Source organism: Saimiri boliviensis, chromosome X, assembly GCF_048565385.1.
Source record: "Saimiri boliviensis isolate mSaiBol1 chromosome X, mSaiBol1.pri, whole genome shotgun sequence".
NCBI classification, from domain to species: Eukaryota; Metazoa; Chordata; class Mammalia; order Primates; family Cebidae; genus Saimiri; species Saimiri boliviensis.
The window spans coordinates 127427985-127444420 of NC_133470.1; the positions used below are offsets into that span (position 1 = coordinate 127427985).

The 16436-nt window shown below is 34.3% G+C and overlaps 1 protein-coding gene across 2 annotated transcripts in view; it reads right to left on the reverse strand.

The window, feature by feature from the left end:
- Positions 1-400: 400 nt before the first annotated feature.
- Positions 401-16436, reverse strand: part of RNF128 (ring finger protein 128) — a 90348-nt gene continuing 74312 nt past the window's right edge. For both annotated transcript variants that reach the window (XM_010346387.3, XM_003935887.4), the window contains exons 3-7: positions 9806-9877; positions 6975-7057; positions 5909-6005; positions 4963-5131; positions 401-1842 (exon numbers count right to left, since the gene is read on the reverse strand). In XM_010346387.3, coding sequence (XP_010344689.2) covers positions 1709-1842; positions 4963-5131; positions 5909-6005; positions 6975-7057; positions 9806-9877 — 555 coding nt within the window. In that variant the 3' untranslated portion in view covers positions 401-1708. The remainder of the gene's footprint in view (positions 1843-4962; positions 5132-5908; positions 6006-6974; positions 7058-9805; positions 9878-16436) is intronic.

Here is a 16436-nt window from a genome sequence, read left to right on the forward strand (position 1 = left end):
AAATCTCATGTTGAAATGTGATTCTTAATGTTGGAGGTAAGGCCGGGTAGGGGTGATTGGATAATGGAGATTGATCCTTCATGAATGATTTAGCATCATCCCCTTGGTGATAAGTGAGTTCTCACTCAGTGCATGCAAGATATGCTTGTTGAAGAGTCTGGGACCTCTTGCTTCTCTCTCTCTTCCTCCTGCTTTTGCCATGTGATGTGTTTGCTTCCACTTAGCCTTCCATCATGATCGTAAACTTCCTGAGGCCCTTACCAGAAGCGGAGCAGGTGTTGGCCCCATGTTTCCTATACAGCCTACAAAACCATGAGCCAATTAACCCTGTTTTCTTTATAAATTACCCAGTCTCAGGTATTCCTTTATAGTGACACAAGAAACATCCTAACATAGACAGTTAAACTAACACCAGACACAAGCTTTTATTGGAATATTTTATTTACATTTTATATTGAAAGAGAATCAATACAAATCGGGACATATTTACAGCATTTCAAATCAGTGTACAAGAATGCAATGGTTTCATCCATTCAGCAAACAAAAATACATGTCTGTTTTATTTTTGCCTAAATTCTGCTAGAAAGAATTTCAACAAAACTCTAAAACAAAAGATAAGCCACAAAGAGTACAAATAAAGTGCATTCTTAAATAGCTATATTTGACTTTGGTGGATGAAGCTTCAAACTTTATATTAAGGCACCTGGAATTCCCCCCACCTTCTTTTTCAAACACCAATAAAATGCATTCACAAAATTTATAACTACATGGACAGAATTTTAGTTTATCTAATGTAATTTTAGCCCATTTAGGTCAAACATAAACTCAATTTTCAAAGTAACATTGCTTGGAAATCATTTTCAACAACTAATTTTACAGAACATTTTTCTGTAGACTAATTCATGCACAAAGATCAATGACCAATATTAGTGTTACTTACTCTGTCATTACCATTGTCAAACAGTACGATTCATATGCTGTGCTTTTGAAAAATCCCACAAGTTTGAGAAATAGCTACACGGTATTTTTGTAAGGAACCTTTTTGTCTAATCTTGTGTCGAATTGGTGTCGTTAATATACCAATCAATTCAGTCCATAATCTCTGAGAAACTATGGTTGACACTCACATGAAGCACATTTAGCCTAATTTTGAAAACAACAAAAAGTTAAAATGAATATTTTGCTTTAAACTTGTTTTATTAACTTAAAGTAGCTTAAATAGGCATTTCATGAAGCACTAGCCTAAGTTTGCATTGCTTTTTTACATTACAATTCCAGATCAATATAAGCACCTGGAGAAAAACCCTGACACATATAGCCCAAGCTAAAGTAGTAGTATTTTTCATTAAGATACTATCATAAAATAAAGTGATCACAGCTACTCCACATTTTAAAAGCAATATGTTTTTATAAGAAAATTGTTATAAATGAAAAATGTGACTTCTTGAAGACAGTTTTGAATGTCTAAAAATGTTGCTATCACTATTGAGAGGAAACTTGCCTATGAAAAACATTATAATGAGTTTGTGGAAAAAAGTTAATAGGTTAAATATTTTAAGCCATTTAACTATAGCATAATATTAGTCATCTGAGCACTTTCAGTATCACTCTTATTTTATTAAATTTATCCAGTTCATTAATAGTAAACTAGGCCCTGATTGGCAGTTCTGTTATTACTAATGGTTCAAGTTTTCTATTGACACATATTTTAAGATTTAATTCCTCGAACAGCAGTCTCTTGATCAGGAGTTTCATCTTCTTCAAAGGTTGGGTTGTCAACATGAGGGACAACATCCACTGTCACAGAATTTGCTTCATGGTTAACCAGCTGTAGATTTTCATCTTTAAAAAGAAATAGCAATTTTAGGATGATTTTATCCCTCTATTCTTTGAAGACAAAATTCAACATTCATTTCCAAGAAGTGTTCCTTATTTAATTTCATCATACTCTGATTACCATACTCATTCCCTGTACCTTTAATAGTTATATAATTTATGCTAAATCTTACATAAAGTAGATATGGCATTATTACATTGATTTATAATTGATCCTTTTTTGATTCCCATATGTGTGCTTATTTCTACCTAGATTATAGCCTCCCTAAGAGCAAAAAATTATGTCTTCTACTTCTTCCTTACCTTAAATATAATAAGCTGTTAAATCTGGCTATACATTTCAATCACCTGGGCACTTAAAAAATTACCAATGCTTCTTCATAAACATAGATATATTTTTAAAAAATCAACCAGGAAGTTGGAGGGATGCCCAAAATTCAATAAAAACAGTAATAAATGAACTTAATTGTATTATAAATGAAATACACAACCACATGAAGAGAATGGGGAAGAAAACAACTGCACTTAAATAACTTTGGAATACAGTATTTTGACTGTAACCTATAAGGCTAAAAACAGAAAAAACTGTACACTAGTTAGTGAAATTGTTTTACACAGGGGTATGTGTTAGCAACGCTGAAACTATTTTATGTATATTCTATAATTGAACAAATAAGTAAATATACTGTGGACAAAAAGAGCCTTTCTCCTTTCACTGTCAGAGAAAGGAGTTACAAATAAATAAAGGGGGAGGCTAGAATGAACTCTGTGGTGTTAGATCAGAATCAGATGTATTAGTATAAGGTCATTGTTTTTCAGATAAATAAGATAACGGAGAAATAATGTATATATGTGTGTATATTTGTGAGAATAAACACATATACTTTCTAGTCTTGTTCATTAAAAAGGCCAATAGCAATGACACCCTCGTAACAATAAACATGCCTAGTGCTCAGATCCTGGTTTTGAAATACCATTTTCCAGTAAAAGGCCTCCTGAAGAAATGGCTGATTCTAGGGCTAGGACAGGGAGAGTACAAGGTTAAAATAGGTTTTAGCCTAGGGGCCAGCAAACTCCAGCCTACAAACCATAGCTAAAAGTGTTGTAAAAGGTTGTAAAACAACCAACAAAAAAGAAAATAAGAGTATGAAAATGAAGACTTATGGCCTTTAAAAGCTTTGAAGTTAGAAATGAAAATTCCTAGGCACCAACCAAGACCCACCCAAGACCCACTGAGTCAGACACTCTGGTGGTGACCTCTCTGTTTTAATCAGCCTTCCAGGTGACTCAATGAGTACTTAAGTTTGAAAACCAGTACTCTAATAGAACTTAGCCCAATGATGTGACATACAGACATGAACTATATGTATTTGCAAAGTTATGCAAATCAACTATCACCATAAAAATCAATGGCTAATACACAAGATTTTTAAACTAGTAATATGTAATCAGAGACAAAATTAAATCTGGTTTAAGTGGTCACTCATTCAACACAAATTTGAGTATCAACTATGTGCTAGGTCCTGGATAGACAACAGTGAATACAAGACACTGTCATTACTCAAACGAACCTTAAAAGTTTTAATGCAATTCAGTGTTATAAGTGCAATGATCGAATTTCTATGGAAACCGATAGTAGAGTTCATCACATCTAGTCAAGAGAGGCTTCTCAAAGAGGTGTGAGTCTTAAAGAAGAAACAGGAATTATCCTGGGCTCCTCCAATTTCTTGGATGAACCAGAATGGAAGGAATAAGCGGAGAGAAGATAGTGGCTCAAACGATGACTGTGGAATTAAGGTTGGAAATTAGAACACAGATGTTGAATCAATAGAAAGGGGAAGTGGGAAGAATTTGGGATGTCCCTAGTTTCTGATTTGGGGCAGTTGGGTGAGTATTACTATCATTCAAATTAAGAATACAGGAGGAAAAACATGGATCATTATTTCATTTGCTTTTTAAACCTCTGCAAAATCTGTTGTGCTTACCTCTTTCCCCCACCCCACCCCTACCTGCGGAAGAATAGAACACAAAAAGAGTAGATTGGTATTTTGTTTTTTAAAAGACTAGCAATAAATTATCTTGTACACTGTCTTTTATCTTTACTGAATTCTATTACCACGCAATTCTGAGAGTACAAGATCATCTGGGGCAAACAAAATGATTCCTTATTATAGGTAGAATAATTCACAGATTGTTAAGACACAACTAGTTTATATTCAAGGGAATGTCTAAAGATTAGATACAAGAAATACAAAGTTTGCCTTTGCATGTTTATATTTATTGTGATATCGTCAGACGTGGTATCTATGGCACTGATAAGCCTACAGAGGACAAAGGTTTATATCACAAGAAGCTGAAAGTTTCATAAGTCATCTCGACAATGAGTTTTTGTTTGACTTTTATGCTAGAATTAAATTATCTCAAAATGAGGATTGAGAGAAGACTTTCAAACCAACAAAAAACATGAAAAAGATTGAGGTTAAGGGGAAAATAATTTCTATAGGAGTTGTATCTTTTTAGGGAAAAAACAGAACTCCCTCAAATTTCTCATTTGGCATAAAATTACTAAGTTGCAATACGAATTCATATGAATTTTGAAAATGATATATTCAATTTTAGTTTCTAACAATTTGTTCATTTCGCGGTAAATAGTCAACAGGTGGCAGCACATACCATCCTTAAACAGGTTCCTATTTGCAAAACATGAGTTCTGGAGAAGCTGGGTATAAATCAAGCACTTGTAAATTGAATTCTATTTTATCATTTCAGAACTCCTTTATCTTAATTTCTGCTTTATCTGCAATAAACAATGGCTTCTAAAGTTTAAATTTTCTCCTTACTCTCTGTTAGTAGTTAAGCTGAGATTTAAAATGCATCGGAGAGAAGCTTTCCAATAAATCTTTCTTTTGTAAATAAGCCCCACTCTGATGCATTTCATCGATTTCAAATACATTTGAATATATAAGGCAGGGGTGAATCCTTCATGGCATTATTTTAAGTGGAAAAAACCTGGACCATGATAATGGCTGAATGGAACAAATGCTAAAAAGCAAGAGTACTATACAGGCATATGATCCACAATAGATTGTTTGTAGGGCACTCATTAACCCTTAGTGTGATGCTTACTTGTTGACTGCACGTGTTCCTCCAGAGGCGGTTCATCTGTTCCCTGTACTGAAGCATATCCAGATGATGCAGTCTCACTGCGATTATCCTCTTCATGGGAGGAGGCACTATTGGATGTTTCATTGGATACAGGGACTTGTAAAGACACTGACCCATCTTCAACATCCACCTTTAAAGAGCATTTGAACAAATTAAAAGCCTCTCACTGTACATGCTTTTCCTTGACATATCGCTTCAAAGTTTATTTATAGGTGATTCATTGGAGCAATATTTCTTAACCTTTAAAACCTGTGATCTCTTTTGATTATCACAAAAGTCTCTTGTTAGCCCCAGTCGAAACAGAGTAACTAGGTTCACCAATGGGGTGAAAGATGCTACAGGCAGAGTGCACTCTCATTTGATATGTTCATTTGGGTGATCCCAGCACTTTGAAAATAATGCCGGGTACAAGTTAGGCCCTAAAATAACATCATGCTGTCCCCTGTGGAAAGTGAGAATCACTGTCATCTATGTATCTTCCCAAGTCAAGAACTGAGCTTGACTCTATGTTGTATCTTGAAAATAGGCCTTTTTAAAAATTTTCCAACTCTAAACTTACAATTTAACATTTATTATGCCTTCTCAAATTAGGCGTGCTTATTTAACTACAAGTTTGGTCACTATGCAACAGTAAAAGATTACAAAAATAGAAAGAGTGATGCCAAGTTGGTAGTTTATATGGTTATTATTTCAAATTCTGACCAAATAATCAGTCTATTTGAAAAGAGGGAGGGAGAAGGAAAATGGAGGTGGCCCAAGATGGCACCTCATTGTCTATATGATATAAATATGCCCAGTTTAAGCATTAACTGTAAGTATGGCATGTTACATAACTAAAAAATAAGGATGTTATTTTCCCCAAAGCCCAGGCATATATCCTTCATATAAATAACATATTAATGTTTACCTCAATTCCCAAAGCTTTGAGTATGTCACATTTGCACATGGGGCAAGTCCTGTGTTCTAACAGCCATGGGTCAACACATGTCTTATGGAAAATATGGCTAATGAAGGAAAAAATACATAGTTATTAGGTGTGAAGTGGCAACACTTGGCCTAATATATATTAACAGATTACTTAGTGTAATTTTATTTAGTCTTTGAATGGATGCCTTTTTTTTTAAACACACTATTCATGCAGTGAAGGAGCCACAGAAACTAAATGTGGAAATTCCATAATACAGTACTTTTAAATGTAAATGCCTCATTACTCTAGCTCCCCAAAAATATTTTTAGTACTCATTTGAAAATGGCTAGAATGCTACCTGACCTAAAACTTTGTTCATTATTACAAATTTTAAACAGTTATAATTCCCTAACTGTTAAATGGTACAGTCATTCTCAATAATATAGTCCAATATAGTATTGAGTACAATGACACAGGTACTGATGCTTTAGGCAATGTGATATGTTCCAAGAGTACCACTATTGTATCAAGTAGCTAAGAGAAAGAGGGTTAAGAACAAACTTCAAGGGAGGGATAATTAAAAAACTAAGGAATGAACACTTCCAAATAGATGTTCATAAGTTTATTTTATTGTATTTTATTCTCAATGGATTAGAATAAATTTAAAATTAAATAAGCCAGTACTATCCTTATATCTATGTGTATATATTATATATTACGAATATATGTATATTATGTATGTTTATGTGTAGACTTGTACCTTATATATTATATATACATATATATATATATATATATAATTTGTGCTGGCTACATTCTCAGTTTTCTATAGAATTAGTTTAGAAGAAATTGAGCCAGATTACAATTAGATTTATACCAACTTCATTAGTATTCAGAAATAAATAATAATAAAAATAAACCATTCTTCTATATTTAAATGAAAATAAATTTAAAAAATAAACATTTCCTTTACTATTTGGAAATAGTCACAATAGTTTTCTTTCATCACAATCATTTTTTTGGGTCAGTTATTTTTATTGAAGATATAAAGGAAAATCAAACTTACTTGCAGGTTAAGATGCGTACCAAATCATTTGGTTTATACAATTCAATGCACACAGCACAGCTATCTCCATCAGGGCCAATTTCCTACAAGCAAATAGTTATCGTTACTTTGACAGATAAGAAAAGATATATTAAACTACAGAACAAGATCAGAACATACATGTACTTAACCAGCCTAAATTCCTACAAAAGGAAGAACATCATATCACTGAATGATTATGTAACTGTAAAGTTTTCAAAGCTGATTTAAAATTATCAAGACTTTAAAAAGATGAAAGAATAAAGTGAAGTAAAAGGGGAACAGAACAAAGAAAAACATGTAGCACTGATTTATTTTTCCTGATTTTAGAATTCATAAAATATCATTTGTACAAGTTCTGTAACTTTGTTCATTTAAAAAAATAAAGTGCAATTCACATACAGTAAAATTCACCCTTTTAGTGTACAGTTCTGCACATTTTGAAAAATATATAGTCACTTAATCCTTATCAAAATTAAGATATAGAATAGTGCTATTACTCCCAACAAATTCCTCCAAACTCTTTGTAGTTAATCTTTCCTCTCATCCCCAGCTCCTGGCAACCACTGATTGATTTTTATGGTTTAGGCTTTTCCAGAATGTCATATAAATGGAATCATGTATTTTCTGGCTTTTGGGTTTGGCTTTTTAAACTTAGCATAATGCATTTGAGATTCATCCATAATGCTGTATTTATCAGTGGAGTTCCCCTCACCCTTCTATCACTAAATAGTATTCCATAATATGCATGTAGCACAGTTTATCCCTTTACCAGCTGAACAACGTTTGGCTTTTTTCCAGTTTTTGACAACTATGAATAAAGCTGCTATAACAGTTGTGTACAGGTTTTTATGTGAACATAGATTCCCCCCCATAGGGTAAATATCTAGTAGTGAGATTGCTAGGTGCTATGATAAGTGTATTTTTAACTTCAAAAGGAACTGCCAAACATTTTCAAATTAGCTATATATTTTGCATTCTCACCAGCAAATGAATGAGAGTACCAGTTGCTCCAAATCTTGGTCAGCTCTTGGTATTTTCAGTTGTATGCATTTTAGCCATTCTAATGAATATGTAATGGTATTTCATTGTGGCTTTAATTTGTATTTTTTTAATGATTAATTGTATTTAACAATTTAACATCTTTTTTGTGCTTATTTGCCATTCATATTTTTTTGGTGAATTGTCTGTTTTACTTGTCAACTTTCTATTCTGTTGTTTTCTTACTGTTGAGTTTTGAGAGTTCTTTATATATTCTTGGTACAGCCCTTTAACAGACATATGATTTGCAAATATTTTCTCCCAGTTTATCCCTTATCTTTTCCTTCTTTTAAAAGTGCCTTTCAAAGAGCAGAAATTGTTAATTTTGACAAAGCCAAATGTATCATTTTTTTCTTTTATGGACTTGTTTTTAGAGTTATATCTAAGAAATGTTTGTCACCCAAGTCATGAAAACATTTTTCTTTAAAGTTTTCTTCTAAAATTTCATAGTTCTAGGTTTTATGTTAAGGTCTATGATCTATTGAGTTAATATTTACATAGGGTATGAAAAATGGATTGAAGTTCTTTTTTGTCTGTTTGCTTGTTTTTTTATTGCTTAAGGATTTCCAATCACTGCATATGGATTGCCAACAACTGGCTAACCTGCTGAAAAGGCTATCCTTTCTTTATTGAATTGCTTTTGCACTTTTATGGAAAATCAATCGACTATGTATGTGTGGGTTTATTTCTGGACTCTCTCTTCTGTTCCATTGATCTATAAGTCTATTCTTTTTCCAACAGGACACTATCTTGACTGCTGTGACTTTAAAATAATTCTGCAAATCAGGCAGTGTGACTCATCCAAAGTTGTTCTTTATCAAAATTGTTTTGTTTATTCTAGTTCTTCGCATTTTCATCTAAGCTTAGAATCAGCTTGTCAATTTCTATAAAAGATTTCCACTAGGATTTTTACTGGAACTGCATCAAATCCATAAATTAGTTTGGTGGGTAACCGATAGCTTAACAACAGTGAGTATTCTGACCCATGAACATGATATATGTTTCCATTTATTTAGATCTTCTTTGATCTCTCTCTTTCATAAGTCTTTTGCAGTTTCATGGGTTTGGTAAGATTTACAATGGTTTATTATTTCCATGAGTTCTACAGCTATTCTCAACTGTCCTAAATCTGAAAATGAATGTTCAAGCAAAGTAACACTAAAGTATTGTATGAGTTTCCTGTAGTTGCTGTAACAAATTATCATAACTCAGTGGCTTAAACAACACAGGTTTATTCTGTTACTGTTCTGAAAATCAGAAGTCTATAATCCAGGCATTGTCAATACTGTGCTCCTTCTGGAGGCTTCAGGGGAGAATCCCTCTTCTTACCTTTCCCAGCTCCTAGAGGCTGTCTGAATTCCTTAGCTCATAGCCTCTTCCTTGTATCACCCCAACCTCTTGCTTCCATTGTCACATCCCTTACTGTGCTGTGGTCAAATATCCCTGCCCCTCCCTCTTATAAGGACACCGTGATTATATTTAAAATCCACCTGGATAACCCAGGATAATCTTCCCATCTGAGGTCCCTTAACTTAGTCATATCTGCAAAGTCCTTTTGCCATATAAGGTAATACTCACAGATTCAAGGGAATAGATATCTTAAATATCTTTGGGGGGACATTATTCAGCCTACTTGTAGAATCAAATACATATAAAAAGTCAATAAGGTTCATAAACGCCAATAAAATCATACTTTGGAAGAACATTGACCCTGAACCATGGTTTGGTACCACTGCTTTAAAACAAATAGCATTTAAAAGTCATGAATGCACCTTGTCTCCTTGTTTCAGTGTGCGTAGTTGAAGCCTTCCAATAGCTTTTTTTGCATCTGCCTTTAATTGCCTCTGTAAAAAAAAATAGGCATTAGAAAAACTATTTTTTTAAAGAAGTATGATGAAAAAGATAGAGAGGTTCAATAAATATTTATCAGGTAAAAGCCAACGTACAAATGAATTTTTAAAGATAAAAGTTAATTAGCCATAATAAATGTCCCATTTACCTGATATCAGGCAGGATTTTCCAAGTTATTGAGACTTTTCACCTACTATGTTTCCCCGTTTTCTTAAACAATACTTGGGGACCATAATGGGAAATGTACATTTCTCCCATCCCCAGTGGATTCAAATGCTATGGACTTTCAAAGCAATCTTCCTATTTGCAAGCTCAGAGGACATTAACATGCATCTTTTCCAATTTCCTTTTTGAATTGTCTTGTTTGGTGGAAGTTTATAGGATTTGGATTCAAATGGTTCGATATCTGACTTTGTCACTACCCAATGAATAACCCCGCATAAGTCATTTAAAGCTTCGAGTTTGTTTACTTATCTACAAAATGAGTGTGGTACCAACGTTTACACTGTTTGATATTAAGAAAAATACTGCTGTTTATAACCACAACTGCTTTATGAAGAAGATGGATTCTGAGAGTGATTGCCTTTTATTGTTTCACTGAGCATATTGTTTCACTGAGCATTATTTCACTGAGATGTGTCTGGATATGCAAAAGCAAGCCACAGGCTCATTTATGGAATAAGAACTAAAATGTTATGGATAATTGAGTCAGAAATGAAGTCAGGGTGTGGGAAGAATCTACCAACAGAAGGAAAGACTATAAAGAGTGGAACCCATGAAAGACATCCCAGGTAATATTTGGTGAGGTATTTGGTGTTAATTTGAAGTTATTGGTGATGCTGCAAATACTTCATTCCCCTTCACTAATGTCTACTACATACATGAATGCCTCAAGTGAAAATAATACACATATAAATTGAAGTAGAGGCTAAGTATCGTACTTGGTAGATGCTGTGTTGATATGGTGAATATTTGTTCCCTTCAAATCTCATTGAAGTTTGATCCCCAATGTTGGAGGTGGGGCGTGGTGGAAGGTACTTGGGTTACAGAGGAAGATCTCTCATGAAGAGCTCAGTACCATCCTTGTGGTAATGAGTGGATTCTCAGTTCACGCTGGTTGTTTAAAAGAGCCTGGAACCTGCTCCCTCTCTCTCGCTTCCTCTCTTATCATGTGACACACGTGCTCCCCCTTGCTTTCAGCCATGATAGGCAGCTTCCTAAGGTTTTCACCAGAAGCAGAGATTGGCACCAAGCTTCTTGTATAGCCTGCAGAACCACAAGGCAAATCAACTTCTGTTTTTTATAAACTACCCAGCCTCATGTATTCCTTTATGGCAACGCACACCCAACTAATACATATGTGGAATATAATGGTAGCATGTGTGGCATGGCAAGATAAGCGATCTTCCTATTTTGAACAAACTTAGAAATTTGGCAAAAAGTAGACCCTCAGAACCAGAGATCATTGTGAGAACATAAGCAACTTCCTTCCCATATGTACCCCCAGCCCCAGCTGACATTTAAGTTACATGAAAATTAGAGATAATATAAGTATTTAGTATAATGTCTGGCTTATAGCAGACACTCAATAAAATGTTTATTACATAAAAATGTAAACTATCATTCATCAATAAGCATAACACTCACTTGCCAAAATATATTTGCTACAAATGCTACGAATACTTGTAGCAAATATATTTTGGAATGTAATAGTCTGTAAGTATCAGTATGTAAAGAATTTCCTTAATGCCCAAACCTGTCTCCTACATAAGATATCATTTTGTGAAAGGTATTTAGCTTAATGCCAAGGAGAATACTAGCCAAAGTATTTATTTGCTGCCACAGGAAAAGCAGAAACCTCTCAGAATATTACCTGACGAGCAAATAAGCTTAATAGAAACAGTGAATAGGAAGCCCTAGATCCTAAGAAGGAAAAGAGATGCTAATCAAGGCACTTTCACTCCCATTTTGGAACATAATTGTGAATTACAAGAATTCTATGATGAGACTTAATTTCAGCACAAATATCTTCCCTTCTATTTTGTTACCTGCAAGATAATAATAGAGTGACAGTGAGCCAAGGTACACTTAGGATCTTTAGATTACCAAGCCCGACATCTAATCAGACAGAGAAGAAAACCGACGCTCAAAGAGGACGAATGTCTTGTTGGAAATATCAGAGCTAGTGTCAGCTCCACTGAAACCCAGAGTTACATCAAGGTAGCTATCTGTTTTGACTGAAGCTTGGAACAGCAAGCTAGTACTATCACTTCCTTGCAATATACAGTTGTTATACAATTTATTTATTTATTTATTTATTTATTTATTTATTTTTGAGACGGAGTCTCGCTCTTTTTACCCAGGCTGGAGTGCAATGGCGAGATCTCGGCTCACCGCAACCTCCGCCTCCGGGGTTCAGGCAATTCTCCTGCCTCAGCCTCCTGAGTAGTTCGGATTACAGGCATGAGCCACCATGCCCAGCTAATTTTTTGTATTTTTAGTAGAGACGAGGTTTCACCATGTTGACCAGGATGGTCTCGATCTCTCGACCTCGTGATCCACCCGCCTTGGTCTCCCAAAGTGCTGGGATTACAGGCTTGAGCCACCGCGCCCGGCCTGTTAAACAATTTAAAATAATTTTTTGTTATCCATTACCTCATTTAATCCTCACAACAACCCCCAGAAGAAGGTATTATCCTCATTTTAGAGATGTGCAAATGAAGGGTTGAAAACGTAAGCTAACTTATCCAAAAGGGAATGCAGCATCTAACTAATAGTGCTGGTACTGGAACTCTGCTCTTCATATTCCAAGAGTCCATTACAATATAACCATGCATAACTCTGCTGTCTTTTGATGTTTCTCTAGCTCCTGGATTCTAGGGTCTGTCAAACTGTGGCAATCCTTCCACCTGTATGCCTACAGGGTCCTGGCCCTGGCCCAGACACCTACACTTCACTACTTTCTTTTCCCATAGACCATGAGTCAGTTAGACATTGAGAGGAGAAAATGCAAATGAGAAAAAACAGAGCCAGCAAGAAGAAAAAGGAAAAAATGTAACATAGTTGATGATGTCTTTCACAATCATTTTGCCCTTTGTCCTGAAAGCAATTCTAATTTAGGTTTAGGCAACAAGCTGCATAACACAGTTAGGGGAAAGCTCTCATAAGGAAGTGATAACTCTCTAGGGTATTTACTTGATTCAGTCTATATAGTCTGATTTCTCATTGCAAAATATTCCATTCAATACAATATAAATGTCTGAAGCTCCAGTGTTAATGCTTATCAATTTATTAGGCATTAATGTCAAATATATAACTTTCTTAATTATAGCCAACACTATAATGCTAATTAATTTGAAGTGTGGGGTCAAAGGGAAACTTTGTATGTAATGTCTGAGTCTATGCCCAGGAGAACAGTAGAACTTGCACTAAGATCAATGCTAGAAAATGACGGTGGGGGGAGAATACAGAAAAAAAAAAAAAATAGGGCCAAATCCAAAATGCCAGAAGACACTAGACAAAAGACTTGATTATAAAGGATCTCTGAAAGATTTGTAGCATAGCATAAATTAATGTTTAACAAAGCAGCCTCAGAATAAAAATGTGTTTAAAAGAAAATCTGAATATTTCAATAGCTCCTACTGGGCTTATATAAAGAAAAGCTACTTTCTTTAAATATGGATGCAAGACAAGTGATTTTACTAAAAAACACCAACTGTATTTTTAGAGCTTAAAAACAAGTCACTCACAAAACTGCCTTAAGATATTCAAGATAGCACTCAAGATATTTCACCATGACACTGATAGCAAGTTCTGAGATGCATGCCTCCCTCTAAAAAAACTGAAATATGAGAACAGTATTAGGACCGAGTAGATTACATTCAATACATACGTTTGAACAACATTATGCCAACTTTTGCCCAAACATACCTTGACATTTAAAGACAATATGCCCCATGTGGACTGTAATTTATATCTTACTCCTTAAACAGAATTTCAAGAATGTATCTGATTATACAAATTACACTGGATACTTTCCCCTTTTCCAATGCCTTGCTACCTGATCAGAATTTCCTTAGTTTAAAAATTCTAATAACACATTGCTTCCACCTCTTATCTTGTTCAGTAATTCTATTATCAGTGCTCCTTTCTCTCCTATTAGATTGTGAGTAGCTGGAGGACTGGGCCTTAGTCACTTAGAAAAAAAGTTCCCTAGTTGCTAGAGTTTGCTCAAAAACTATTTTCTGAATTTAGAAAATATAAACAGACTTTCTTGATTTTCTCATGCAAGACACTTCTCATTTCAATTATTAAAATTCTCTATTAAGGTTGGGAAAAGAAAGGTTTAAACATTAATGGAGCCTTTACCATGTGTCGGATTCTAAGCTTTTTACATGTGCCATCTTGTTTAATAATTAACAACATTGTGAAATAGCTATTTTGATATCCAAGTTTTATAGACAAGAAAAGTAAGGTTCAGAAGCTTGACTAAAGTCCAGACAGCTGGTTAGTTTCAGAGCTGTGATTCAATTCAAGCTCAGATTCTATCTGACTTTAAAGCCCATGATCTCGCCACTATTGTACACTGCCTCCATTGTGTAATGCAAAGAAGCCTTTAAAAAGCCTTCACATTCCTTGTGAAGAAGACAAATGAAAAAAATTAAAAAACCCGTTCAAAGCAAGCAATTATCCAATCTTAAAATTCTTCTCAAATTGGCTACTTTACTGTGATTTGGGGAATTTAAAAAAGCAAGTACATTATGTCAACTGCCTTTCACCTTTCCCCTCCTTCTCTTTAATCCTAAGAGATACCTGGTCTAAGAATATTTGGCAGTAGAATGGAAGACTGATTCAAAGCTGGTTGTTGGCCAATTTTCTTAACAGAAGCTTAATGTGGCTATTCTGACTAATCAAAAGCTGCATTCACTCTACTTACTGAAGAATCTCAATTATAAGGGTCTTTTTTTTTGGTTCTGAATGGGAATTTATTGGGGTTGAAGATGAAGTGTCAAACCAATTATCATTCTTTATTACAATGTTCAATTTTGAAATTATAGTGAATGCAGAGATATTCTACCCAGTTCATTGGTGTATTTATATTCAAATAGGTAAAATACAAGTTTCAGTCTGGTGATTTGTCAGCCTCATTTTTGCTTCCAGGATATTCAGCTTTTAGCTTAACTGAAACTCACATGAATAGTATTAAGTATGTAGTCAAACCTAATTACTTGATGGAGGACAGGGTGCATAAAAGCAAGACAGGAGAGAGATACAAGCAAACTAGATTTTTTTTTGTACTTAAGTCACCATATTTTAAAAATAAAGATTTTCATTAAAAAATTGGCTAAGAGTTTTAACACAGATATTTAAAATCAAGAATTACAGTAAGAGGATTGTTTTTCTCTGATATATTCTTAGGAACAAAATAGAAGTCTGAGCCATGTGGCTGTTTAGGTATATGAAAACTGAAAGAAATCCATTTTATTCAACACAAGCTTATCTGTAATATTTGACTGAAAGTATACCTACAGGTAAGAGGAGGTGCAGGCTATAAAAAAGCTCCCTATAAATCTATGGAACTACAGATGAGGGGATAAATAAGAGTGCAGACCACACCCATGAAGAACATCACTGTGGGCAGTGTAAGGAAATACACTACAAGGAAGAACCATGAAGAAAGGGGGAATTTCACCCAGTAGATAGGTTATAGCTCAGATTATAGCATTTTTTTTTTAAGAAATGCGATTAACACCCTTTAGAATTTGTGGTATAACTGCAAGTTTGTATCATTTGACCAACATCTCCCCATTTCCTCAACACACACCCCCACCCCAGCAAACATTTCTCTGTTCTCTGCTTCTATGAGTTCAAAATTTTAGATGAATACATCCTGAGGATCTGATATATAGCATAGTTTACTTGAAATTTGCTAAGAGGGTAGATCTTAAGTATCCTCACCCACTATGTGTGTGGATAGATGTGTTAATTAATTTATGTTAATCATTTTACAATTAATATGTATATCAAATCAACCCATTGAACATCTTGAATATATACAAATTTTATTTGTCAATTATACTTCAATAAAGCTGGAAAAAGAATTAGTGATATAAATGCAAAATTAGAGTAAGTGAATATATAAAAATCCTGAGACCCATTATACAAGCTTTCTTTTGTTTAGTGAGAAAGTCAGAAGAAAGACTGTAAAACGAAGTCCCATTTAGACAAGGATTTAATCTGCTCTTCATATTCAAGAATTAAAATTCTCATGATTCCTGTAAAAAACCCTGAACTACTCTCAAATATAGGCAGAAATGGATACATACATGTGAGCATATCAACCACAAATGTATATATGTTGATAGTGGTACAGTGTGCAGGTACTTAATGAATCTTCCAGCTAATTTCATGTACTATGGAGTAGAGAAAACTTAATGTAACCAGAAATAGTTTAGATACTTTTTAGTAATGCTTTAAGTTGAAGGACAGATTTTAAGATATTAATGTAGCCTAGTCCTTTCTCATCTGAGAGCACACAGGAGTGCTCTTTCT